Below are 27,306 nucleotides of genomic sequence, written 5' to 3' on the forward strand. Positions count from 1 at the left end.
GACTCTACCTGCAGTTTCAAAAACGTGTTCCTTCTGCTTTCCTGATGCGTGTTTGTTTGGTTGCCACGGCGATGGAGCAGCTATGATTGCTAACGCGCTGAGGGCAGAGAATAAGAGAAATGTAGCTAGAATCCACACCTCAAACAAGATAACCTAGACGCAAAACTGTACGTCCAATCCAAAATATACGGATATTTTCCGAGACCCAAGACTCTGCCGAAACCAGAGATATTCTTTATATGTCTGTGCAGTCAGAAATAGACTCTACCTGCAGTTTCAAAAACGTGTTCCCTTTGCTTTCCTGGTGCTTGTTTGTTTGGTTGCCACGGTGATGGCGCAGCTGTGATAGCTAACGAGCTAGGCAGAGAGAAAAACGAACATTTACCTAGCATCCACACCTCAAACAAGTTGACCTAGACGCAAAACTATACGTCCAATCCAAAATATAAGGATATTTTCCGAGACCCAAGACTCTGCCGAAACCAGAGATGTCCTTTATATGTCTGTGCGGTCAGAAATACGACTCTATCGGCAGTTTCAAAATCTTGTTCCTTCTTGCTTTCTCTGACTGATTTTACTCACCTCTCCATTGAAGTTAGTGAGAGAATTTGAAAGGCTGCTCTCGCTTCAAGGCTCATAGCTGAAAATCTGTAAATGTGAGCTCTTTAGTAGTTACATTGGCTGAAAGAGGACAATTTTTCCTACATTTTAAGGTATAACTTGTTTCTGTAAGTTAAACTATATGAACGTTAGAGGAATTTGTTTGACAAATTAGTTGAATATCAGAAAAAGAGCAGCCAGCAGAGTGTGCAACTCTGCTTGCTGCTCATTCATAAAAATCAAGAAGGAGCAAACATTTTAATGTATTTCAAACTGTCATAATTCAAAATTGGCTGAACATTTGAAAAAGCTGAATCATTTGGGAATAGCTGAATGTCTTGTGAACATTTTAAAGGTTGAATGGTGTCTCTAGCTGAAAGTATGCTGAAGTAGTTACGTTTGAAAGAGGAGGAAGCTTTTTAATGATTTGAAAGGATTTACCATTACTTTCAATGGGAGAATAATTTGCACAAAAACCTTAATGTCTTAAAAAGTATAAAAGTGAGAAATACCAAAAGTCATAGCCATCATCTCCTGAAGGAGCTGAACGTTTTGATACAAAAGTTGTAGGAATCGGTTAAAGTATGCAGAACGAGTTAAAGGCCAAAAAACGGCGGAAGAACTGAGAAGTTGAAAAGCAATAGTGAGAATGCTGAACAGCATTCTCACAATAAAGAGAAACCCCTGTTTCTCTTTATTAATTGTGAGAATGCTTAACAGCATTCTCACAATAACTAGAGAGGGTACAATTTCTGGGGAAATTGTAGGGTGTGCTTGCTTGCGTCGGTTGCACAGGGGTCCGTTTTTTAATTACATTTTTACAAATCGTTTACTTGTAATGTAATAATAAATCCTACAACGAAAATGTATCTCGGAGGAATGTTTATTTTAACGATTGAAAACAGATGCATCATAGACCACTGTAGTATGTGTTGCCCGGGCAACAGAGGCTAATGTCATGATGCTAATACTTCAGTGACATAGTAGACTGTTTCCGAAAGTAGATTTACTTCCTTAATAAAATCAGCTTATATTGTACATTACACGTCACAATTGTGTGTCATATCACAAAGTAAAATTAGTAAATAGTATTTCACCCTGGCCTCTTTGCTTGTGGCGTTTCTGCAGCTGCCTTGCAGTAAAGCAGTTAGCTTAGCTATTTCCCAGAAGTTAACGAGCTGCTAAACTAATGTTCTGCTAGAGGTAGTCACGCGAGTTTTCGTGACGTTAGTGACGTAAGTAGCGTCATTGACTGTGGCTAGCAAGTTAGCCACCGTTAGCTTCACTTTTCGCCACAAAAACTTAATTTCCACTTAAACCATGCAACGGAACGTAAATCCCAATAGAAGCAACTCAATCGCTACCAAGACGAAACTTTTGACACCTAGGTTGTCTATGTAGGCCAAATATTGACTGAGTTTTAGGGGGGCAAAAAGAAATAAAAAAATAATTATATATATGTGAGAGTACAAAGGTTGTGCCCTTGCCGAAGGCAAAGCACACCCAATAATATATATGTGAGAGAACAAAGGTTGTGCCTTTGCCGAAGGCAAAGCACACCCAATAAGTGTGGAGCTCATGTGCATATTCAAATTAATTTCAAAAGAAACTTGTAATACAAAAAAAGTTACTTTTCATGTATACTTTTACTATGTTAAGTTTTATTGTGGTAGGAGTAAAGGAAAAAATTAAGCCTATTTGGGTGTATTTTGGGCATATTCGATTCGTGTATAGCTCATTTGCATATTAACATTCATTTTTAAAGAACTTGTAATACAAAAAAATGTTACTTGTCATGGGTAGTTTCAGTGTGTAAAGTTTCATTTTGATAGGCGTAAAGGAAAAAAATAGCCCCATTGGGGTGTAATGTTGCCTGGCCTTATTGGCACACATCTCGGATTGATGAGAATTTAACATATTTTCTCAACTAGGATTTCTTAGGACTTTTAGTATGTTGTTCTGGACACCTCATAGAAATGATCTAAGCTGCAAAAAAATATATACATTTAGTCTGTCGTAAAACGCTACTTTGCCTGGACTAATAGTAACAAAGTTACATACTAGCTAGTTATAGCTAGTTATAACAGTTACACAGAAAGAGACACAATATGACAACGAAGTCCAAGTGGACTCAAAGAACGCAGTGTTTGGCAATCAACTGCAACAACTACCAATGTGACAGTATTTATGCCTTTCATCGCTTTCCCAAAGACCCTGACAGGTAAATTTTGTCGGTAGCGTAATCTTATGCACCTGCTAACTTTAATGTTTTTTTTGTCTAGTAGTAGGCTAGTAAACTTAATTCCTTCTAGGAACTGCAGGTCCTAGCCATAGAGACCAGAATAATGATTTATATGGATATGTAAATTAAAATGAGCTTCTTAAATTAATTTGCTGAATTCATATATTTCATTGATAACTTATTTGTGTATGTACTGTAGGCTAACGTTGTAATGTGTGGAGCTAGCGTTAGGTTACCTCCTGGGAAACAGTCTAACGTTAGGCTATTATAACGTTATATAAACTCATCACTTTATTCTTACCTGTCACACTTAGCCTAATGTAGAGAGTAATATAATTTATAAAATGCTTGAACTTCTCTGTCAATATAAGTTCTTTGCATCACCTAGCGCTGCAGATATGTACGGAAGTGAGAAGCGGAAACGATTACATCTGTTTTCCGGTTCGAATGCCGGGCGCTCCGCATAACCCCTATTGGGGAAGGAAAACACTTGTAGGTGTGTCTCGCGAATTGCCAAGCGTCCATTGGTAGCGCAGGGCTCAAATATTTGCTTTGCGGATTGCAAAATGTGATGGAAAAACGATTGGCCACAATATACCTTGACCGACCAAGAGCATATCGACCAGAAAATCGGTCGGAAATGAGGTTTTTGTTAACTTGTATGTTATGAATTGAAATGCAATTTTCCTCTGCTATGGACTTTTGATATTGTTGTAGTAGTCACGGTTTGTACCTATTCAGGGTTCTATCAAATTGTATGAAGGACATTCCACTTTCAAGATAAAAGTAACAAAGATTTTAGAATAAAATAATCAAGCAAAACTGACTGGAAAACATAGATAACATTTTCATTTTAAAATTTTCAAGTAAAGTACACACATTCACTAGCCTGGGTGCCAGCCGAACTTAGCCCCGCCCACAAAAAATGTTGGTCGGGAAGTTGGGACTGGGGTCGCTCGGTTGGGGAAAAACTATGTCCGAACAAGAGCTGGTCGGACCAATAAAATTGTCAGGGCGGGCTTTATACGATGATGGACAGATGATCAACAGTAACGTAATCAACCACGTCACCAAAGAGCGCTTGGGTTGAATTTGTTTTCAACAAACAACATACTACGTTGCTCTGATTGGTTGTAGGTCTATCCAATTGAGCGAAGAGGCATTTTTTTCCGGGTTTGGTAGAAACACGCCCCATACTCACAGCCCAACAGAACGGTATCAGACTCATATTCTGACTAGAATTATGAGTATGACAACGTCAGGCTACACATTCACACCATCCTGTACACCTAACTCTTCCTCAAGTACTCACCTCCTTCCTGAGTGTCGCCCCAGCCTGTGACGTGGCACAGTGTACCCTCAGAGAAGGCCATACCACTGACAGGCAGGCAGATGGGCTGCACACGCACACTCCAGGTTACAGGTTCAGCTAGCTGCACCAGTGCCAGGTCCCTGCCAGTCTGGGGGTCCATGTAGTCAGGGGGCACAACTACTCGGATGGCACTGTGGTGGCTCTCGTACTGGTTGTAGCTATTGAGTTTGTGGCGGCCCACATAGAAGCTGTAAGAGTAAATTTCTGATATTCTGTGAGGAGGAAGAGAGAGAGATTTAGGACAAGAATTTGCTGACTGAAGTTGTTTAAATTAAAAAGTTTATCGTAGAACACTTTCAATGTTGAATCTTTTAATTCACAAACACTTTCATAAATTCCTTTTGTGATGGTGGAAATCCCACTGGTAAAAGCATAGTGACAAGGGGTGTAACCACTCAGCTCACGATTTGATACATATCACAATACTGGGTTCACGAAATACATATCACAATACGTATCACTATATTTTGAACTACATTTTTATGAAACTGAAATTAAATTAAAAGATTTATTTCCAAAACATAAAAAAATTTAGGTAATTTTTTTGTTGTACACGATATATTGTACATCTCTAATACTGACACATAGGGACACTTCATGAAGTCTATGAAAACAATGTAAAAATGTCAGACTTGCTTTCACTCATGACAAAAACCTTTTCTACGGTGCTTTCTTCTGTATTCACATACAAAGAGGTTTGGGGAGCTTTTTTATAGCACTCTTTCTACAGTTTCTACTGTGGTTGATCCAAAACAAGCATTCAAACTCTGTGAATCAGGGAAGTAGGAATAACACATAATGAAGTAGGAAGTAAAAAGAGCCAATGACAAAAATAGACAAAGACTGACAGACACCTTATACACACAGAACTGTCGTTTCACTCCTTGTCATATAGAAGACACGCTGTCTACTTTAGATGGCCATCTTACTTGGGAAAACAGTGGGCGGCAGAGAGCACCCAGTTGCTGGCAATAAGTGTGCCACCACACACGTGACCACTAGGACCTAAGTGGATGTCGACCTGCCACGGCCATGCCCCATCTGGCGCATCAATTCCTCCCACAATACGATTTCCCAGAGGAGCTTTACCACACTCTGAGGAGAAGGGGGAGAGTATTACATGCATAGATACAGGGTGGCTGTGCACTAATGACAAACACCCATTACAAAGACAAATGCCTTGCTCTTGTCACACATTAAATACACAGATGTACATTTCTAAACAACTTTACCTTGTGCTATACATCCTCCCAAGCCTAAGTAAGGAATAAGGAGATGCATGAGAATGACAATTCTTAACTACTAATAGTTTATTCTGGTGAGTTCTTAATGTAGATATTAAAAGGTTGAACAAACTTTTAAAGACAACTTAACAAGCACTTACTTGTTGCTGCCAAAACAATCAATACCTGGATACCTGGATTCATTGTGGTAATGCTCTGTCAGGGACAAAACATTTTTGGGGGAAAATACTGTATTTGTACATTGGTTCTTGTACAAAAATACTAGTGATAAAAATAAAATACAAAGCCTAATGGCTCACAGTTTGTGGATGAACAATTCACCTATTTTAACTTAAGATTGGATAAAGAAATATATTTATACGTCCTGTAGTGGGTGCTTACCTGGGATGCTGAGTAGGTAGCCAACTCATAAATGGAAGTAACAACGTCTCAAGCAAACTAATAAAAAATAGTTTTGTCCTCCATTACTCTAACACATAGATGAAATGTGAAATAGAAACCAGTCTGTAGCCACTACACTGTCAGAGAGTTTCGGTAGAAGAATGTGGTCCAACCTGTAGAGAAAAATCACCTGCATTTTCACCTGAACAGAGTAGGCTAATCAGAGCACTCAAATTTCCTTGTGGCCCCTCCCTTCCTCATCTCACTGCTGGTAGACAGATACTGATATACGGTACAACACTGACAAAGTAGAGAGTTCTATTAGCCCAAAGATTTCTCTCTTTACATACTTTTTACCAAGTCAAACCTTTATGTATTTTCCAACCTACATTTATGGTCTCGCCAAAATCTTTAAAGCTTATATTCGTAAGACAAATGGGTACAATAACAATCATCCACTTAATCAGGTGCAGTGGACATAATATTTATGTGCTTGTAAACGTCTCCAGTTATACAACATTAATTAATAGGGAGTCCAATGCTTTCCAACGGAAGTCCTTCTCCTTTGGGATATTTTTTATTGCCCTGGCAATATTGCCTGAAGGGCTGATGACTCAAGGGAATTCATGAAGAAAATGCGTAACATGTTCACGTTGTGAAATACAACACCAACAGTGCTTTCTGACCTAAAGCTAAGTCTATCGCGAGTCTATCGTTTGACAACAATCAGACCTATGCACTAGTTTTCCCATTCAAGTTACTGACAATGCAGACTGACAATATTCTGTTGTCTCGCAGATTGCACCATGTATTTTTTATGTTCTTTATATTTCACCCATCTTTATTCTGTCAATGTTTTGGGAAGAGACAGGTAAATACACATTTTTTACAAACAGAATCATGTTGCTATAGATCTTTCAAAATAGAAGAAAGCACTGCTTCCCACACCAAGCCAAATTGCAAACCCACGAGAAAGACAAGCAAAACTGAACATCACTATTCTTGTTTATTAAAAAAACGAAATGAATGACTGAGACATCACTGCTATGTACATATGTTGGTTCCTCTTTACAACAAAGAGTTTGATATTCAAAAGAAAGACGACAAGATGGCTGAGATTGGCAAATGACATGCTTTGTTAGATGTTGGACACGGTGGGACTGGTTCTATCACTTCTTAGAGAACTTGGCCTGCTTGTGTTTCGGGGGGGCCCACTTCAGACACACGGTGTCCACTGTAGGGGACAACAAAACACATGAAGTGTTATATACAGAGGCACACACAGCAGCACAGAAGGTTAGTACATCCCCTTTGTAAGATCATTACTCACACACTTGCTAGCTAAGGCAAAACTAAATACAACGATGAAAGGTAAGTTGATCAAGAGAAAAAAGTCACAAGACTAAAAAAGCGATACATGATGTATTAATTCAATTTAAATTATGATGTAACATTCATTTAGCAGACACCTTTTACCCAAAGTAGTGTACTGGGGTAGGTTAAAACTTCAGAACTCTCGGTCTACAGTCAAATGCTGTACCAATCCCTCGTGATCTCAGAGAAAAACGTATGTTTGTAAATGTGTATGACTACCCACCTGTAATGGGCGGCTTCTTGTACTGTGCACTCTTAAGGTGCTCCTCGACCAATTTGGGAGTGACACAGATTACATGCTGGCCCTTCCAGTATTTCACCATGTTGAGGGACTGCAGCGTGCTGATGATGTCACTCTGGGTGATGCTGGTCATCTGGCTGTTTGGGCGAGGAGGTCAGGGTTAAGCAGCTGTGCTTGACAGTATTCCGAGTGTGTATGTCTCTCAGTTTGGGTGAGACCACATTCTATCTGGGTAAGTATGAGTCAGGGTGTGTGTTGAGTAAAGCTGTGTTTGTCCTTTGACTTTTCGCTGGTCTTCCCCCCAAAAAAACACTGAAAGACTACAGCTCATTCAAAACTCTGCAGCTAGCAGTCATAAGAAGATTGGTGATGCAACCTTTGTCAATTACGCCAAAAATATTAGGGAAGCAAACACGCTAGACATTTTCAAAAGACAGCTTAAAACCTAAAAAAAAAAAAAATCTTTTTACCAAAGCATTTAACTAATTTTATCTCAAAAGGGTTTTATTACTTTTATTAGTTGCGTCATTGTTTTAATTGATTTTTTTGATTCCCGCAAAGACTGTGGCTTGTGTTTTGACTTGTATTATTGTTTTTATTGATTGTGTTTTGGATTCCCGCAAAGATTGCGGGGTTTTGTTAAATTTTATTTATATTGGGAAACCACAAAGACTGTGGCTCGAGATACCGCAAAGACTGCGGCTTGTAATCAAAAGGCTTGAGCAACATAGGTTCTGGACTGCTCTGCAAAAGGTCTGAGATTGTGTGTTTTAGATTGGCCCAAAAAAAAGTCACACACTAATATTTCATTGGATCACCTTTAGCTTTGATTACGGCACGCATTCGCTGTGGCATCGTTTTGATAAGCTTCTGCAATGTCACAAAATGTATTTCTGTCCAGACCTGCATACATTTTATGCCAAGATCTTGTATTGATGATGGGAGAGTCGGACCACTGCGCAAAGTGTTCTCCAGCATATTACAAACTCTGGACTGTGGTGGCCAATCCATGCGTGAAAATTATGACTCATGCACCTTGAATGACTGGTTCACAATTTGAGCCCGATGAAGCGGGAATGTATTGTGTCTTAAGGGTAAGCAAACAAAAGGGAGCGTTTGTAAACCTGATGGTTTGTGGCTGTTCCCTTGTGCACACTGACATTGTGTGTGCCTACTGCTATGTGCACATGCGTGTGTGTACCTGAGGTCTTTGATGGACAGCGTGCCCCTGAAGTCTCTCAGTATCTCCAGCAGGACCCAAGACCAGTAGCTCCTGTAGCTCAGCTTGCCCAGGTCAGACAACGGCTTCTCAGGAGAACCCACCGTGCTCTCCAGTTTCGAGAGCTCGTAACCTAAAAGGAGGGAAAGAGAGAGGGGTACAAACAGCGGGGGTTAAAAAACAAACAGAGAAGTAGGGTGACTGGGTAGATGGATAGACAGAAGCAGAACATGAGAGATGGAGGAAACCAAGCGGCCAATTGGAAGGTATTAATCAATTGGATAGGAGAGAGAGAAGCAGGGAGAAAGAGAGAGCTGGAGTGATAATTTAACCCAACTGATGCACAATTACAAGTGATTGGCGTCTGTCAAACACAACACTTAGAAAACAAAATGGGAATTATGTATTTTAAAGATAAGGGAATATGTGTCTGTGTTGAGAGGGACTGTGTTCTTGTTGTTCCACTTACTGAATGCTATGAGGAATTTTCCATAGCCTCTTCGCTGGTAAGGGGGCAGGGTGAGGATACAAGCCACATTATTTCCGTCTGGGGACTCCTTCTCCTGCCAACCCAACAAACAAACCAATTGATTAGCTTTCATAATTTATTTAGCATTTATTGCTCAACATTATTGCTCTTGCTGGGTGTATAAAATGAGAGATGGGCTTATTGCACTTAATTCAAAAGGCGTCCTCCATCTATTGAGCTCTTAATTTGCTTTGCTTTTCAAATTCACATTTGAATTCATAGGCCCCATGGAAGCCCTGTAACTACCTTGGAGAAGTAGCCCACTATGTGCGCCCCCTGCCTGTTGACTTCAGTCAAGATGTAGAAGACAAATGGCTCTACATCAAAGTACAGCGTTTTGTGGTCCAGGAAGAGCTTGGCCAAGAGACAGAGGTTCTGACAGTATATCTATGAAGAGAGAAACACGTGAAAGAGACAAATAATACATGTTGTCTCATCCAAATTAAAATAGTGAATTTGCATAAACGCGCATTTCGAAATGTGTGTCAACAGACTAAGAAAACCCTTTTTTAAATTAAGAGATGGTAGAGACTATAAAATCTGGTCAGGGTTGGACGGGTTAAGTTTATGGCCTTTATTTTCTAACAACAACAGTGGTTTCCCTCACCTTGTGGTCGCGTCCATCCACCTCATACACAGAGATGTTGCTCCTCCTATAGATCTCCTTCCCTGGAGGCTGCCTCCACTGGCACTGGGACTAGCATGGACATTTGAGATGAAAGGAGGGACCAGAGGCAATGAGAGGTTGTTAGATAAAATATCTTGTCATTTCAGGCTATGGAGGAAGCAGTGGATCAACAAAGAAACAATCACAAACAAAGTAGTACAGCAGGTAATTTGTACATTTATATAAAATATGTCTATATAGGAAAAGTGACGGTCATGGTAATGCTATTCTTAACTCATTGCTGAACATTACTGAACAGTATCATCCAAAGGCTGTGGCGCAGGTTCATTAGGTAGCAATGACAATGTGTTGAAATAGTAAGTGCTAGAACTAACAGTGGTATGTTTCCCCTATATTTATTCTATAGTCCTCCCAAATGTGTGTACTGTTGAGTTCACCCAAAATGTGTCTATTCAGACTCTCCAACATAGCTGGTAGTCAGAGGGGTCCTTTCAGGCTAGTACCATTCCGCATATACCCCTTTAACATCAAATTATCTCTTGTTATAGAATTGGTTCTGTTAAGGATTGTTAAAACCTTGATGTTATTTAGCAAACTAGTTTCCAGTTTTGAGCGGAACCATTGTTATCAAGGATGAGTCATCAACGGTGGCCATTTTTTCCGTTTGTTTATTAATCTATTTTTGCGTTGAGTGAACCTGCATTGGCCAATTCTTCGACTAGTTCAGCATACAGCTTACTCATTCTTGTGCTACTTACTGATGTTGTCATGATTCACACTTCAGGGCAAGGAGAACCTGCTACTTTTTGGTAACAGCTGGGAAGTACGTTTTTGGGTTCCGAACCAATTTATGTTTGGTCGAAACTGCTCAGAAAGGTTTATAATTAGGGTTGGGTATCGTTTGGATTTTTACGATTCCGATGCCGAACCTGTACTTTTAAAACTATTCCAATTCCTAAACGATTCTGATATTTGAAAAACTAAAAAACGACATTAAAAAAGGCTCTTTCATAGACTTAAAAACAAAAATAGAAAAGTATTTAAATTTAACAATATATTAACATTTTAAAGTAGCCTACTTAAATATATAATAAGTAAACCTAAGCCACCTAACACACAACTACAATCATTTAACAATAAATAACAGTTACACTATTAACAAGTAACAACAAAATAAATGTTGGTATGCTAACTAAACCAGCTTCAAATTTTAGCAGTTCTTTTGCAGAAAAATGACCATATTTGCCTTCTCTGGCAAGATACGACACCTCTCCTGACTTATGACATGTCCTGCACAGGAGAAAACTATCTCAGATGGTGTCGAAGAGGCCTGTACACACAGGTATGAGTTTGAAAGGGCAGACAAATTGGGGAGGCTGTCCCGGGACCAGGGACTGATGTCCGCAAGCTGTCGAACACGGTGCATCCCTCTAATTTAAGAAATATCCCGTGTGTTGCTGCATGTTTCAATAAATTCAATGCACTAAAAGCTAGCCAGGTAACGATAGACTAGCAGAGCAAGTGTAATATGTTTACTAGTGATCACGTGCAGTGAATGGTTAATATGCTTTTACGTCCGTTTTGGTGAGCCCAGAGGGAAAATATGGCATTTTAAAAGTAGCCTACATTTACGGTAGCTAGCTAACGGTAGACTACAGAGAAAGTGTGATATTTTATGTCTGTTTCGGAGCGACAAAGGGAACATTTCAGTCGACATTAGGGCTGCAATGATTAGTCAACATTATCGACAACAACAAAAAAATCGCCAAATATTTCTGTTGTCGACAAATCGTTTCATATCATAGGACCTATTTTAAGTGCCTGCAATTACGTGATTTGACCAGTGCGGCGCTGTAGCGCTAGACTAATGCAGCCCTCCCGTATGCTATCCAATATCAGGGGGGTGCAAACTCATCAGGGATGAAAAAGGTGACAAGGACCGAACCCCCTCGGGGGGTCCGGGGCATGCTCCTCGGGGAATATATATTTTAATATATATATATAATATATGCATAGTCAGTGAACACTCTGAAATGAATGAGGATTATAGTTCACATGACCAAAAAGCTATTGAAGTTTGAAGGTTTATTTTAAAGAATTTATTTTTAATAACTTGAGATGAAAATGAACAAAATAAAAGGCTGTGCAGCATGAATGCATACATCTTCAACAGTTTAACATTATTTTGACGCTCCTAGTTCATGTTGTTGAGAAGCTATTGACTTTTGAAACGTGTAATTTGTTGATGGTCCCTAAACATACGCTTTGTTTAGGCAGCCAAAAGCATTGGCTAAGCGGACGGTCGTAGCGGTGCTAACACCGGTTAAAATGACACAATACTGGGAGTCCGAATATTTGTTGAATATCCAACTTCCCCCCCCCCCTCCACCCTCCCCCCCCCCTTTCTCACAAAAAAGGGCAAGCTTGTCACATGAGCATGTTGATATGCTGACCTTCCTTCATTTTAATTTGCTTATTTGAACAAAAACCAGTCCAGAAATGATACTGTTACTCACTGTTTTTCATTGAACAGAACCCTGTGGTCTTACAAGAGATTTGTTTACATCCTACCTTTTTTTGTCTGTAATACAACTGACTTAGATTTTTTTTTTTTTCACTTTAAAGCAACATGATTGAAACAACGCTTACAGAGCATTTGTGATTTAGGTTGGACACAATTGGACAAAAAGAGATGTAATAGCCTGTTCAGTTGGCTCAAAGTGCAATAAAAATATTTTTTTCAAAAGCTGAAGTGATTTCCTGGTTTTATTTATTAGTTAGAATAAGTATAACTCAATGTTTTAACAAATTGCAAAAGCTGAATAATCGTTCAAAGCCTTCTGATTAATCAATGAAAAAATAGATGATTAGTCGACTAATTGATCTAATAATCGTTAGATTAGTCAATTATCAAAATAATCGTTTGTTGCAGCCCTAGTCGACACATTAAGTGGAACCGAAATGAGGAACCAAAATTTGCTTTCTAATCCGGTCCGATTCCTACCGGTTGCGCAGGAACCGGGTTTCGGTACCCAACTCTATTTATAATAGGGCGTGAGAACCAGAACGGAACCTGTTCCATGTTGGTGAAACGGGGTATCAGTGGCTGAGGGAGCTGCAAGCCAACAATAAGGCTCAGGGAGTCACTGACCAGGTGGTATCTGAAGCTCTTCTCATACTTCATGTACTTCAGGCAGTACTCGCAGATCCACAGCTTGGGCTGCTTGCCGTAGTCCTCAGGAAATGGCGAGAAGTACCAGGCGTCAATCTCAAAGTTCCCAATTTGGATCTTGTCCACATACTTTACTTTAGTGATCTGCGGAGGGAAGATTATTTTAATTATACCTGGCTAACATGAACACTGGTGAAACCTAATGGCAACTTAGTAGAGGTTCCATGTACAAAGCTAGAGCTTGCAATAATGCACGCCCCCCCCCCCCCCCCCCACACACACACACACACACACACTTACCGCTTCATGCTCCTTTTCAAGGGCGGCTGTTGTAGGGTCCATTTCGGCATATGTCTATGAAAAAATAGGATCTCTTTCAGGAAACACTTAACAATAGCATCCTAAATCTACATTATGCCCAACCGGAAATGTACGAATGTACAGTGCTTCTGATACAAGTCTGAATGAAGCAAAGTCGTACATAGTTAGCATACAATTGTCCAACAATATTGTCACCAAAAAGTCTCCGTCTGACAACATTTTAAAATCAGTATGGTCTCTGAAGATGGTTACGGTTACAGTTTTTTATCGATATGGTACAATTATCGCAAGTATGTGTTAAAACCTCATAACTCTTAGTACAAAACTCAAAACAGATCATCAACAAGGCTGTTTTTTTTTTTACATGTTTAATTGACTAAGTACAACACCCAAAATTACACTAACGTTTCCCAACACCTAATCAGTATATCAAAGAAATATCTTAAGTAATTATCTTTCATAATACAATGCATACAAGATTTTTGATATACAGTAATCCCTCGTTTATCGCGGGGGTTACGTTCCGAAAATGACCCGCGATAAGTGAAATCCGCGAAATAGAAAACTTTTTTTTTTTTTACAATTAGCAACTATTACATGTATACAAATACAGTGACTCACGTGTAGGCCGTTTCGTCGACATTATGGGTTTAGGAGATGTTCGAAATTACAAGATAATTTGGCCAACGTAATGTAAATTTGCCAAGCTGTTTTATGTACGTACACATAACTGCACGAGACGATGATATGATATGATACGATACGATGATAGCACAATTCGTAGCATGTTTTGATACAAGAAGCGGGAGTGAGTTTTTAGCGAATCATAATGCAGAGCACAATGCACCAAAAAAAAAAAAATGCATTATGAAAATCCGCGAAATAGCGAATCCGCGATAAGTGAACCGCGAAGTGGCGAGGGATCACTGTACTTCTCTTCAGATTTGCTAAAATACATTATCAACCCTTAATCCAACTGCTCTTAATGGTTAATCACTGAACCATTTGGTAAACTTATAGATTTTAAATAGGTTTGTCATCCTAATAATGTAAAATGTGTTTTTATGAACATCCAAATTCGATGAAACCACCAGGGTTTCCCGCAGCACTTTTCAGTTAAGGCGGCCGCCAAAGCAACACACGCCTGCCGCCTTAACTACGTTGTCGCCGTACGTCGTCGTTGTACGTCGTCGTACGTCGTCGCCGTTGTCTTGTTTTCTCCCTTCCATTCCAAACCGTAACCACCGTAACCAACGTGACACCCCCCCCCCCACCCCCATCCCTAACTAACACATTTTCTGCAGGAAACTGGTGTGACGGCCTCTTCAGCCGTTAAAGATCCTGTAAAGTAAATTCCATGTTTTGCTTCTAAGTACATTATATACGTGTGAAATGAGTTCCTGAAAGCATGTGCAAAGCGCTAAAACTTTGTCACACTGAAATGTGGAGTTAAACCGAAGAACAGTTTCTCTTCCGTTTTCAGATCAGGTTTTAATGGGCGGAGCCAAAAAATGCCCTATCTACGTCATTTCGCCCTATCTACGTCAGATCACTGAATGGCTCCTCCTGCTGTACTGTTATTGTAGCCTACATCAGCTAGCTAGCTAGCTTCAGGATGTCTACCACCACCCGCAACTGCATCTTCCCTGGATGCAAGAACTCCAGCTGCACTGCAACGCCATTTAAGTTCACTATTGATAATGAAAGGAAAAATAGATAGATAAAAGGTGGATAGATTTTGTGAAGAGCCACGCTCATGGAAAGCTTCAGATAAACTCCAACAGCCGCCTCTGCACTGACCATTTCACGGCGGACAATTTTAACATGGACCAGAGACAGACGGGGTTCACCAACACATGGCTTTTCTTGCAGCGCGGAGCCGTACCGAGCATCGCCCCTCCGGCCGTTCATCCTCCGGTCTCACCTGGACCATCCACCGCCGCCAGCAGTTCATCACTCAGTTCTGTGTGCTTGTTATAATTATACTAGATAACATTTCCAGAGGTATCTCTGCTATGAGTTAGTGCAAACCGCTAAATTGATATTAGGCTACTCGGTGTAGAATGATGGTATTTTGGTGAAATGGTAGCTAATGTGTTAGAAGTAGCCTAGTTGGAGAGCTCACTGTCTGCTGTCTCTGGTGTCCATTTTTACTGTTACAGCTCAGGGGAACATTTAATTTATATGCATCTGTATGTTTCACTCATTGAACAAATACATTCTAATTCTATACGGTTTTGTTCGGCTTGACATAGCGTCCATTATCTGGGTTGGAGGTAGGCACTAGGCAGCGAGGGGCGGAGCTTCAGCTCCTTCAGGCGAAACACCCCCCCAGTCTCAAGCAGAGAAGACTGCTGATTTTTTCACGATTTCAAAGCCTAATTTAACATACTTGTCGGTGTTATTTTTTCATTCGAATTTGGATGGGTAGTTAATAACACATTATACTGTGGTGTGGCGAACTTAAAACTCGTTTCCAGGTCCACTTTACAGGATCTTTAAGTGGCTACACCTGGACCCGGCGGGCTCTTCTCCTTTAAGAGGACGCCGGGAGAGGGAGGAGACCATTCCGTTTGTCCGCAGCACACTTTTGTTTTACTTGTGGCAACCTTTTGATCTTTTGTTAATACACCTTCCAACACTGCTCACTATTATGGGACACTCACCCACACATGCACCACTGATTTACTGACTTACGTACCTTACTTTAGTTAAGTTAGATTGATATTCTTTAATAAATTACCACAGTATTAGTCCTCGCGCATGTGTTCCCCTTTGTCTGTCTCAACCCCCGAGCCGGGTTCGTGTCATGGGGGCTCGTCTTAAACACCTTCGTTGACTACGGTTTCGGGTTTGTTGGTTTTGCTTTAGGGGGGCATATGCTTTGAGATTCGGATTGTGTGTTTTTTTTTTTGTTGGTTTGTTTTGTTTGTTGTGTTTGTGCTGTGGAGTTTTGTGCTGGGGAGTTTTGTGCTGCTGTTGTTGGACGTCGCTCCGTTGAGATGAGTTGGTGTTCGGCAGGGAGAGTTGGTGCGTTTTTTCCCCTGGTAGGCGTAGCGGCGTGGTACTCTCGGGGCGCGCCGGGTTTGTTAATTTTGTTTTTTATTTTTGGGGGTAACTGTGGTTGGAGCAGTTGTCTCGGGGGCACTTCCGTGGTTTGGGGGGGGGGGGGTCATCAGCGTGCTGGTTGCCTCGTTTCCACTCCAGCGGGCTACAGTGCGTAATTACCCGCCACAACGCCCCTGAAGACTAGGGTTGAGCTAGCTGTTGGGGACCCTCTTGTTGGGCCGACACTTCTGGTAGAACACCGATCTTGACTTTAGCTGTAGCTATGACAGCTGTGGAGGACTTTATTGGGGCTCTGTCGGAAGTGCTGTTGGCAGGGTTGACGAAGGACCAGCTGTTGAGGCTCGCTGACCATTATCACATCGAGGTCAGTGACAAGCGGCTGAAAGATTCGGTGCTGTCGATCTTGGCAGCAAGCTTGGGGGATGCTAGGATACTGCCTCCGTCTGCTTCGGGGGGCTGGGCTGCACCTGTGACTGCGAGTACGTCGGCTGTGTCCGGGGCGCCGTTGACGTTTGACCAGCAAAAGGAGCTGTTACAGCTACAGCTACAGCTCGAGCTGGCCAGGGAACGTAGGCTCTCGGGCAGGGGTTGGGGAGGTGATGGTGCCTCGGAGGTTGCTATGGGTCGGTCGTCTATGGGCCGTGACGGGTTTGACATCGTAGGTAATTTACGGCTGCTCCCCAAGTTTAGTGAAAGGGATCCAGAGACTTTTTTTGCATTGTTTGAGCGTGTGGCCGAGGCTAGGGACTGGCCTGAATCGGAACGCACGCTCATGCTGCAGTGCGTGCTTACCGGGAAAGCCCAGGAGGCGTATTCAGCCCTGAGCAGTGCACAGAGTGGGGACTGCCGGGTGGTAAAGTCTGCTGTGCTTAGGGCATATGAGTTGGTTCCTGAGGCCTATAGACAGCGCTTCCGGACGTGGAAGATGACTGAGGGGCAGACGCATGTGGAGTTTGCCCGTGAGTTGACAGCTCATTTTTCCCGATGGTGTGGAGCTTCAGGGGTGGATACCTTTGAGCCTTTGAGGGTCTTTGTATTCTGCTTGTGCTGGAGCAATTTCGAGAATCGGTTCCAGTCCGGATAGCGACCTACGTCAGTGAGCACAAGGTAAGAACCGTTGCTGAGGCTGCTGTGCTGGCTGACGATTACGTTTTGATCCATCGTCGGAATTTTTCGGAGCCCCGTGTACGTGGTGATGTGGGTCGTGGTGGGGTTTTCGAGTCAGCTCGGGGCAGTGGCAACACTCCTATGGACTGTGGGTTTCGGCCGGGTGGGGGTGGCTCGGGGGACTGTCATTATTGTCAGAGATTGGGGCATTGGAAGAACGAGTGCCCTGTTCTGAGGGCTATGGGTAGAGGATCCGCTAGCTTTAGACCTACGGCATTGGCTGCACCGGCCCCTGTTTATTCTAAGGGTGGCAAAAACCCTGGTGGTTGGGGTGGTACCTGCCCCTCAGTTGGGGAGGATTACAGTTAGGTCCATAAATATTTGGACATTGACACAATTTTCATCATTTTGGCTCTGTATACCACCACAATGGATTTGAAATGAAACAATCAAGATGTGCTTTAAGTGCAGACTTTCAGCTTTAATTTCAGGGTATTTACATCCAAATCAGGTGAACTGTGTAGGAATTACAACACATTTTATATGTGGCTTTTTAAGGGACCAAAAATAATTGGACAAACTAACATAATCATAAATCTAATTGTCACTTTTAATACTTGGTTGCAAATCCTTTGCAGTCAATGACAGCCTGAAGTCTGGAACCCATAGACATCACCAGACGCTGGGTTTCGTCCCTGGTGATGCTCTGCCAGGCCTCTACTGCAACTGTCTTCAGTTCCTGCTTGTTCTGGGGCATTTTCCCTTCAGTTTTGTCTTTAGCAAGTGAAATGCATGCTCAATTGGATTTAGGTCAGGTGATTGACTTGGCCATTGCAGAACATTCCACTTCTTTGCCTTAAAAAACTCTTTGGTTGCTTTTGCAGTATGCTTCGGGTCATTGTCCATCTGCACTGTGAAGCGCCGTCCTATGAATTCTGAAGCATTTGGCTGAATCTGAGCAGATAATATTGCCAGAAACACTTCAGAATTCATCCTACTGCTTTTGTCAGCAGTCACATCATCGATAAATACAAGGGAACCAGTTCCATTGGCAGCCATACATGCCCACGCCATAACACTACCTCCACCATGCTTCACTGATGAGGTGGTATGCTTTGGATCATGAGCAGTTCCTTCCCTTCTCCATACTCTTCTCTTCCCATCATTCTGGTACAAGTTGATCTTGGTTTCATCTGTCCATAGGATGTTGTTCCAGAACTGTACAGGCTCTTTTAGATGTTTTTTGGCAAACTCTAATCTGGTCTTCCTGTTTTTGAGACTCACCAATGGTTTACATATTGTGGTGAACCCTCTGTATTTACTCTGGTGAAGTCTTCTCTTAACTTTTGACTTTGACACAGATACGCCTACCTCCTGGAGAGTGTTCTTGATCTGGCCAACTGTTGTGAAGGGGTTTTTCTTCACCAGGGAAAGAATTCTTCTGTCATCCACCACAGTTGTTTTCCGTGGTCTTCCGGGTCTTTTGGTGTTGCTGAGCTCACCAGTGCGTTCTTTCTTTTTAAGAATGTACCAAACAGTTGATTTGGCCACACCTAATGTTTTTGCTATCTCTCTGATAGGTTTGTTTTGATTTTTCAGCCTAACGATGGCTTGCTTCACTGATGGTGACAGCTCTTTGGACTTCATATTGAGAGTTGACAGCAACAGATTTCAAACACAAATACCATACTTGAAATGAACTCTAGACCTTTTATCTGCTCCTTGTCAATGAAATAACGAACTCCCATGAGGGAATAACATACACCTGGCCACGGAACAGCTGAGCAGCCAATTGTCCAATTACTTTTGGTCCCTTAAAAAGGGGGGGGCCACATATAAAATGTATTGTAATTCCCTCACCGTTCACCTGATTTGGATGTAAATACCCTGAAATTAAAGCTGAAAGTCTGCACTTCAAGCACATCTTGATTGTTTCATTTCAAATCCATTGTGGTGGTATACAGAGCCAAAATGATGAAAATGGTGTCAATGTCCAAATATTTATGGACCTAACTGTATTTGCCGTTTATCACGGATGGATGCGTCTCCCTTGTGGATAGTAAGGTGTAGGTTCCGGTCAGGGTATTGAGGGACACTGGTGCGTCTGAGACGTTCGTGTTGCAGTCTGTGTTACCTTTCTCCGCTGTGTCTGATACCGGGACGAGTATACTGGTTCGGGGGATAGGGCTGAGCACTTTTGAGGTTCCTTTGCATAGTTTGATTCTCCAGTCGGACTTGGTGCGAGGTGAGGTGGTGGTTGGGGTTCGGCCTTCCTTGCCCGTGGAGGGAGTGTCTGTGATATTGGGCAATAACCTGGCGGGTGCGCGTGTCTGGGGGGATGCTCCGCCGGCCCTGGTGGTTTGCCCTGACCCTTCTCCTTCGGGGGCTCCCGATCACTGTGAACAATGTTTTCCTGCAGTTTTCTCTGCCTGTGCCGTGACGCGCTCCATGAGCTGCACCGTTCCCCCTGGCCGGGGTGAGGATGTTTCCCCTGAGGTGCTTGCTTCTAGCTCGGTCTCGGTTCCATTGTTGGTGGACCTACCCCGGGCTGAGTTGCTCGAGGAGCAGTGGGTGGATCCGGCGCTTACGGGGTTGTTTGGTCTGGTTGTTCCTTTTGACAAACTGGGAAGCGTTAGGCAGGGTTATTTTCTGCGTGACAGGTTGCTGATGCGTAAAAGGGTGCCGTCTGGTGACTGTTTTGTGGGTGAGGCTATATATCAGACTGTAGTGCCCGAAAAGTTTAGGGAGTTGGTTTTGGGGGTTTCTCATGGGGACGTGGCGGGTCATTTGGGGGTGAGAAAGACCCGAGAGTATCCTTAGACATTTTTTTGGGCCTCGGTTAAAGCGAGATGTGTCTGCTTTCATTAAGACCTGCGATACATGTCAGAGGGTTGGGAAGCCGAATCAGTCAATCAAGCCTGTTCCGTTGTTTCCTGTACCTGCAGTCTCTCTGCCCTTTGAGTATTTGATCATTGATTGTGTTGGGCCGTTACCTCGTTCGAAGTCTGGGTTTAATTATTTGTTTACAGTGATGTGTCAGACCACGCGTTATCCTGCAGCTTATCCCCTTCGTACCATCACCACGAAGTCTGTGCTGAAGGCGTTGACCCAGTTTATGTCTGTTTTCGGGATACCTAAGGTTATCCAGAGCGATCAGGGCTCTAACTTTACCTCTGGCCTTTTTTCTCAGCTTTTGCAGCAGCTCCGTATTAAGCACCATCGAGCCAGCGCGTATCACGCTCAGAGCCAGGGTGCGTTGGAGCGGTTTCATCAGACAATTAAATCATTGCTGAGGGCTTACTGCGCCGAGCTGGGCAGAGACTGGGAGGAGGGGTTGCCCTGGTTGATGTTGGCTGCTCGTGAGGTTTCACAAGAAAGTACTGGGTTCAGCCCCAACGACCTGGTGTTTGGACATGCCGTTCGTGGGCCTTTGGCCGTGTTGCGAAACGACTGGACGGCTTCAGAGCCGCCACAGAGCTTGTTGGCTTATGTACATGGTTTTCGGCAGCGGCTGTGTGTTGCCGGTGTGATGGCTAAGAAGAATCTGGCCGCCTCACAGGTAAAGATGAAGCGGCTGTTTGATCGGCAAGCGGAGCCCCGTCAGTTTATGTCGGGTGACCAGGTCCCAGCGTTGCTGCCTATCGCAGGTTCGCCGTTTCAGGCTAAGCAGTGGTCCTTATACCGTGGTGCGGCAGTGCTCGGGCCAGAACTACGAGCTTGCTACTCCTGACCGGAGGAAGAAACGTCAGCTGTGTCATATTAACCTGTTGCAGGCCTACTATACACGTCGGCTTGGTTCTTCCCCAGATGCTGATGTGGGGGAGGTTCGGACAGTTCTTTTGGTAGGGTCTGGCCCAGGGTTCTCCGGTGGTGGTTGGGGGTGATGAGGAGGGGGTTCCTCGCGTGGACGATTCTGTGCTTCGGGGTCGTTTGAGGAATTCTGAGTTTTTGGCCTCTTTGCCGGACGTGTTACATCATCTGTCCCCTGACCGTTGTGCCGCGTTGGTGGGGTTAGTTCGGGCCTGTCCGTCCCTGTTTGCGGATACCCCTTCCCGTACTCACTGGGCCGTGCACAATATTGAAGTTGGTGATGCGGAGCCGATTTGGCAGCGGTTTTATCGGGTTTCGGTTGTGAAGCGGGCCCATATGGATTCGGAGATAGCATACATGTTGGAGAATGGCATAGCTAGGCCTTCGTCATCTAGTTGGGCGTCGCCCTGCCTGTTGGTGAACAAGCCTGACGGTGCGTTTAGGTTTTGCACAGACTATCGTAGGGTTAACCGTGTGACTCGGCCGCATTCGTTCCCGCTTCCGCGGATGGACGATTGCATTGACAGCGTTGACCCTGCTAAATTTGTGAGTAAGTTTGACCTACTGAAGGGCTATTGGCAGGTGCCGTTGACCCCGAGGGCCAGTGACATCGCCGCGTTTGTGACTCCGTCCGGTCTCTATTCTTACTCGGTAATGAGTTTTGGGTTACGGAACGCTCCGGCCACTTTTCAGCGATTGATGAACAGGGTTGTTTCGGGTCTGGAGGGTTGTGCGGTTTATTTGGACGATGTTGTGGTGTTTAGTGACACCTGGGGAGAACATCTGTCCCGCATTCACGCTTTGTTTAACCGGCTGGCTGACACTCGTCTGACCGTTAACCTGGCAAAGTGTGAGTTCGCCAAGGCGACGGTTACATACCTGGGTAAGGTTGTCGGTCAGGGCCACGTTCGTCCTGTGCGGGGCCAAGGTTTTGGCTATCGATGACTTCCCGGCCCCGGCCATTAAGAAGGGACTTATGCGCTTTTTGGGCATGGTCGGTTATTATCGGGGGTTTTGTAAGAACTTTTCTACCGTGGTTGCGCCGTTGACTGGCCTGTTGAAGGCGAGGGCACCGTTTGTTTGGTCTCCTGACTGTCAGAGGGCCTTTGACGATGTCAAGATGCTTCTGACCTTGTCTCCAGTTCTCGCTGCCCCTCGGGTTGGTCTGCCTTTTTTGTTGCAGGTTGATACCAGCCAGGTCGGAACCGGGGCGGTTCTCATTCAGGCTGTTGGTGGTGTGGAGAGGCCTGTCAGTTTCTTCTCAAGGAAACTGAATAGCCACCAGCTGAACTACTCTATGATCGAGAAGGAGGCTCTTGCACTGGTTTGGGCCCTCCAGCATTTTGAGGTCTATGTGGGTTCTGGGGTGACTCCCGTTACTGTCTATACGGATCATAACCCTTTGACCTTTCTGCACTCCATGCTTTGTCCTAATCAACGGATTATGAGGTGGTGTATGTTTTTGCAGGGGTTTAATTTGGACGTGCGCCACATCAAGGGGAGGGACAATGTGGTGGCTGATGCTCTGTCGCGGGCCCATGTCCCTTAGGCGTGTTTGAGTATGTGCGCTGTCTCCTTTTGCTGCTCCTGCCGGTCCCCCTCCCAAAGTGCGACTAGGAAATGCCTGTGACACTAGGGTAGGTCAGAGGTCACAATATTACCAAAGTGTATAATGCCATGCAACTTTGAACGAGGAAAATAGGAGGAGCGTCAAGGCCATTTCTAGGAGCCCTATATCTAAAGACCTAAACAAAAGCTATCAAGCATGCAGTGTCCTTTTTCTGTGCTTGCAAAGGCTGTGCTAATCTTCACATATCCTCTCATATTGTGACACTATTTAACTCCCTTGATTTCCTGTATTCATTGTCTTCTGTGATACTCAACTTGAGTGTATCAGACACCTGCACCTTACATATGTGTAATAAATACGTAGATTTGTCTTGAACTTGTACTTGAACTGCCATTTACTTCATTGACTCAGCAATTGAGCACAATCTAATACGTCTACAGTGAGAGAAACAATGACCGGGTAAAACAATTGAGAGATTAGTATATTCAGGTACAGCACTATATATTTTATTACTGTTATTATTTGATGTGTCGCCTACTTCATGTATATTGGAACTACACTGTAAAAATAACTAACGAAAATATATTTTTTAGAGCAGACCTGGGCATTTTACGGTCCCAGTCCCAGTCCGGCCCGGGTGAGGTAAATCAAAAATAAATAAATGTGTTGAGCGGTACGAAATCTGTAGTCCTGAAAGACTACAGTGATCAGCCGATTTATGTATGTGCGCTTACGCAGCCTCACCGACAGGAGACACTGAGTTAGCTGTTGGTTAGCCCTCGAAAATGTCCGCTCACGGACATTTTCAAACTAAAGGTTGCATCAAACTAAAGGTTGATGCAGAATGCTGTTGATGCTAATTATCTGTTTACTGAAGTCAAAGGGAAAGCTGTGTGCTTAGTTTGTGGAGAACAGGTCGCTGTGTTGAAGGATTACAATTTGAGTCGGCACTAAACATGCGGACAAATACAATACAAATACAGCTTGATGTCAAGCATGGATTCGCAATGCCAAAAGGTTTTTCCCAAGATGCATGAACAATGACGACATATATTGTGATGTGGAAGAGAATCTATGGCCAAATGCTCAAGACAGGCTTGATCCTATATGTGCTAAATGTTATTATTTGTTTTCATTTACAGAAGTAGTTAGTCATTTGTTTAACTGTATTTACAGTAACTGTACATTTGATTATTGAGAGTATACCCATGTTACAATTATATCTGAAAAATAAAAACACATTTGCTCAAATGCTTGTAGAGGATGTCTTCATTGATCACAACTCGATTACAAAGGATAGATGTTACAGTAAGGAAAGGATAGATTCTGTAGATGTTGGGTTATGTAAGTGTATTGCCTAATTTGAAAACTATAATCTGTCTTCTACAGTATTGTAGCATATTACTTTTAGCACTTCAAAGGGAGATTTGAAACTTGTATCTTGCATAGTTTGTTATTGGATTTACTGGTAGTTAGAACTACTAAACTGAAAAGATATTGTGATTAAGCCATATGTTCTCATGACATTTTATGAGTAACTTAAATTTTGAATCAATGGTTGGTGAGAGAAATTTACATTCCAAGACTGGCTGTGTCACAAGTGTAATGAGTTTGGAGTTATGTACAAAGAGTTGTGAGGTTGTACCACATACTTGCAATAATAACCCCATCCAAAGCACCTACACCAATTTGGATTCTCTGGATACCACACCAGAGCTAAAACCACCATGTTCCAAGTCTCCCAAAGTAAATAGGAACCCACAAATGTAGGGTTCTGGTTGTCCTTGTTTATTAAAAAATAAGTCTCACCTTCTGAACGTGGTTGATCTCGTCATGCTTGCGTTTCTGGTTGCGGGTAATCTTCCTTTCGGGTTGCTCTCCGAGCTCTCCCCCCCCACCTCCCTCCACGCTCTTCCTCACTGCATCTTTTACCGTCTTGGTCAGCGCAAGCCTGGCCTTGCCCACCCACTCGTCCAAGCGCCTGTTAACTGCACGGAAGCCGAAGAGTTGAATCGAAGAAGCAGGAGTTTGGCAGATGGACAATGGGGATACCAGAATAGGAATAGTTGAATAGAAGTCAACAGAGAGAAAAATGGGAAAGAGTTTGAGGAAATTGAAGACATAAGGGGAAAACATTAGAAAGAGAAAATGGGAAATAATAGCCTAGTTAATGAAACTGCCAAGAGAACTTAAATGAACCATCTCTCTACACACTATTATGTATAACCACATCACACTGTACAATTTGTTTTTACTGATGTGCGCAGCAAAGATGCTTGTGGAGAATGTGTCCGAAAAAGTAGCTACTTACATCCCACATAATGCACATAGAATTCCTCCCTGCCCTCTTGTTCGTTCAGCCTGGACTGAATAACTTCAGCGGAATCTGTGTGTAAAAAACGACAGAATTGTATCACTGTATTACTGTTGTACTACTGTATACAAACTGTAATAATTGAGCTCAAATAGGGAATTATCCATCGTTGTGTCGGACTGTTTGTTAAACTGCTACTCACGCCATGTCTTATCTGCTCTTTGACACAAATAGGTCTCTCCGATTTCGACCGACACCTCTTGCTCTCTGCCGCAGCCTAGCACGGTTCCATCAGCGGCGTGCTGATTACTAGAGTCCCCGGCTTCTCTCTCCCGGTCAATGGCCTCCGACTCATCCTCCTCTCCGCCACTGCCATTTGAAGAACAGGGAGCTTGAGTACTAGTATCCAAGTCTCCTCTGTTTGTTACCGTATGTCCAGTATCAATATCGACGTCCATTCGGTGGTCAGGACAATTATTGTGGTAGTTATTGTCCCGAATATTATGGCGGTCATTTGCCTTCTCAGCCCCACCAGACATGTTTTTTACTTTAAAAAACAGAAGCGTGACGTGCTCTGAGATTGCGCAGTGTCGGCCGGGGGCGTCCTATTTCGGCGGCGTCGGCTTCCAATTCGTTTTCAATGAAACCAGGCTTTGACGCTCGCGTAGGGCATTGTGGGAAGGCGAGCGGAGCGGAGCGGAGCGTTGCAAGTTGGATTTTCTCAACTTTATGTAAATGAGGAGCGTGAAAACGCTAGCGTTGGCCAATCGGATTGGTTTCTTGTTTCTTGTAACGTAGCAACCGTTGGTCATGATAAACATTTCTAGGTTTCACAATTTCAAGATGGAGGAGAAACTTTTCGTATGTGTCTGCACACCCAGTTCTGTTCAGAACAAAGTTACTAATGTGACGAGCCTGAATTTAAAGATTACATTAAACTAATAATGCATGGTGCATGGTTGCCGATGTCGTCATTGTTCCTACTGTGTTTTTATAGCCTACTTTTAAATTCAGTCTCGTCACATTACGTGACTGTTCTGTGCCACTGCTAGCTCGCTAGCAGTGTGAACGCACCGTTACAGTGCGTTCACACTGCAGCGTTTTTTAACGCTCTGCATCGCTTGCCTTCCCACAGTACACCACGCTCGGGGGCGTGTTAGACAAGTTAATACAGAGTTGTAGTTCTCTAAGGTCACTGTTGTAGTCATGGCCAAGCGTGCAGATTTGGGTTAATGTACTCACAATATCGATCAAAATACCACTTTTACACAACATTTATGTAAGTGCAAGATTTTACTAGTGCAAGATTACAGTAGAATACATGTTACGCCACCGGTCACTCAACCAGTCGTTTGTAGGCTGGGCTAGCAGTGGCACAGAACAGTCACGTAATGTGACGAGACTGAATTTAAAAGTAGGCTATAAAAACGCACTAGGAACAATGACGACATCGGCAACCATGCACCATGCATTATTAGTTTAATGTAATCTTTAAATTCAGGCTCGTCACATTAGTAACTTTGTTCTGAACAGAACTGGGTGTGCAGACACATACGAAAAGTTTCTCCTCCATCTTGAAATTGTGAAACCTAGAAATGTTTATCATGACCAAAGGTTGCTACGTTACAAGAAACAAGAAAACAATCCGATTGGCCAACGCTAGCGTTTTCACGCTCCTCATTTACATAAAGTTGAGAAAATCCAACTTGCAACGCTCCGCTCCGCTCCGCTCGCCTTCCCACAATGCCCTACGCGAGCGTCAACGCTTGGTTTCATTGAAAATGAATTGGAAGCCGACGCCACGCGCCGCCCGCTCCGCTGCAGTGTGAACGCACTGTTACGCTGCGTTCACACTGCAGCGTTTTTTAACGCTCTGCACCGCTCATGTACTCATGTACACCTACAATATCGATCAAAATACCACTTTTACACAACATTTGTGTAAAAATACAGAATTTTTACTAGTGCAAGATTACAGTAGAATACATGTTACGCCACCGGTCACTCAACCAGTCGTTTGTAGGCTGGGCTAGCAAGCTAGCAGTGGTACAGAACAGTCACTTAATGTGACCAGACTGAATTTAAAAGTATAAAAACTAGTGGTGGGCATAGA

At 43.2% G+C, this 27,306-nt stretch overlaps 2 protein-coding genes across 2 annotated transcripts in view; both read right to left on the bottom strand.

The window, feature by feature from the left end:
* The window catches only part of si:dkey-16l2.17 (serine protease 33), a 33,732-nt gene extending 27,745 nt beyond the window's left edge, over positions 1-5,987 (bottom strand). Inside the window, exons 1-5 of the mRNA XM_062479841.1 lie at positions 5,840-5,987; positions 5,599-5,653; positions 5,447-5,470; positions 5,144-5,309; positions 4,155-4,426 (exon numbers count right to left, since the gene is read on the bottom strand). Of these exons, the coding sequence (XP_062335825.1) occupies positions 4,155-4,426; positions 5,144-5,309; positions 5,447-5,470; positions 5,599-5,641 (505 nt within the window). The 5' untranslated portion in view covers positions 5,642-5,653; positions 5,840-5,987. The remainder of the gene's footprint in view (positions 1-4,154; positions 4,427-5,143; positions 5,310-5,446; positions 5,471-5,598; positions 5,654-5,839) is intronic.
* An 839-nt stretch (positions 5,988-6,826) lies between these two features.
* On the bottom strand, positions 6,827-25,763 carry kat8 (K(lysine) acetyltransferase 8). Its single transcript, XM_062479503.1, has 11 exons — positions 25,396-25,763; positions 25,191-25,265; positions 24,689-24,867; positions 13,303-13,356; positions 12,982-13,146; positions 9,810-9,899; positions 9,449-9,589; positions 9,143-9,236; positions 8,656-8,806; positions 7,437-7,591; positions 6,827-7,073 (listed from the first exon to the last, which is right to left on the bottom strand). The coding sequence occupies exons 1-11, from the start codon at positions 25,730-25,732 to the stop codon at positions 7,009-7,011; spliced, it is 1,506 nt and encodes a 501-aa protein (XP_062335487.1). The 5' UTR covers positions 25,733-25,763; the 3' UTR covers positions 6,827-7,008.
* Between the last annotated feature and the right edge of the window lie 1,543 nt (positions 25,764-27,306).

Source organism: Osmerus eperlanus, chromosome 2 (assembly GCF_963692335.1).
Source record: "Osmerus eperlanus chromosome 2, fOsmEpe2.1, whole genome shotgun sequence".
Lineage (NCBI taxonomy): Eukaryota > Metazoa > Chordata > Actinopteri > Osmeriformes > Osmeridae > Osmerus > Osmerus eperlanus.

Bases quoted from the DNA above. Each gene is read 5' to 3' on its own strand.
- kat8 (XM_062479503.1), bottom strand. From the start codon at position 25,732: ATGTCTGGTGGGGCTGAGAAGGCAAATGACCGCCATAATATTCGGGAC. The intron at 13,357-24,688 runs GTGAGACTTATT...ATTTTTTCATAG, and splicing joins AGATCAACCACGTTCAGAAG to ACATATGCCGAAATGGACCC. The intron at 7,592-8,655 runs GTACACACACGC...TCGCCCAAACAG, and splicing joins CTGTCCATCAAAGACCTCAG to CCAGATGACCAGCATCACCC.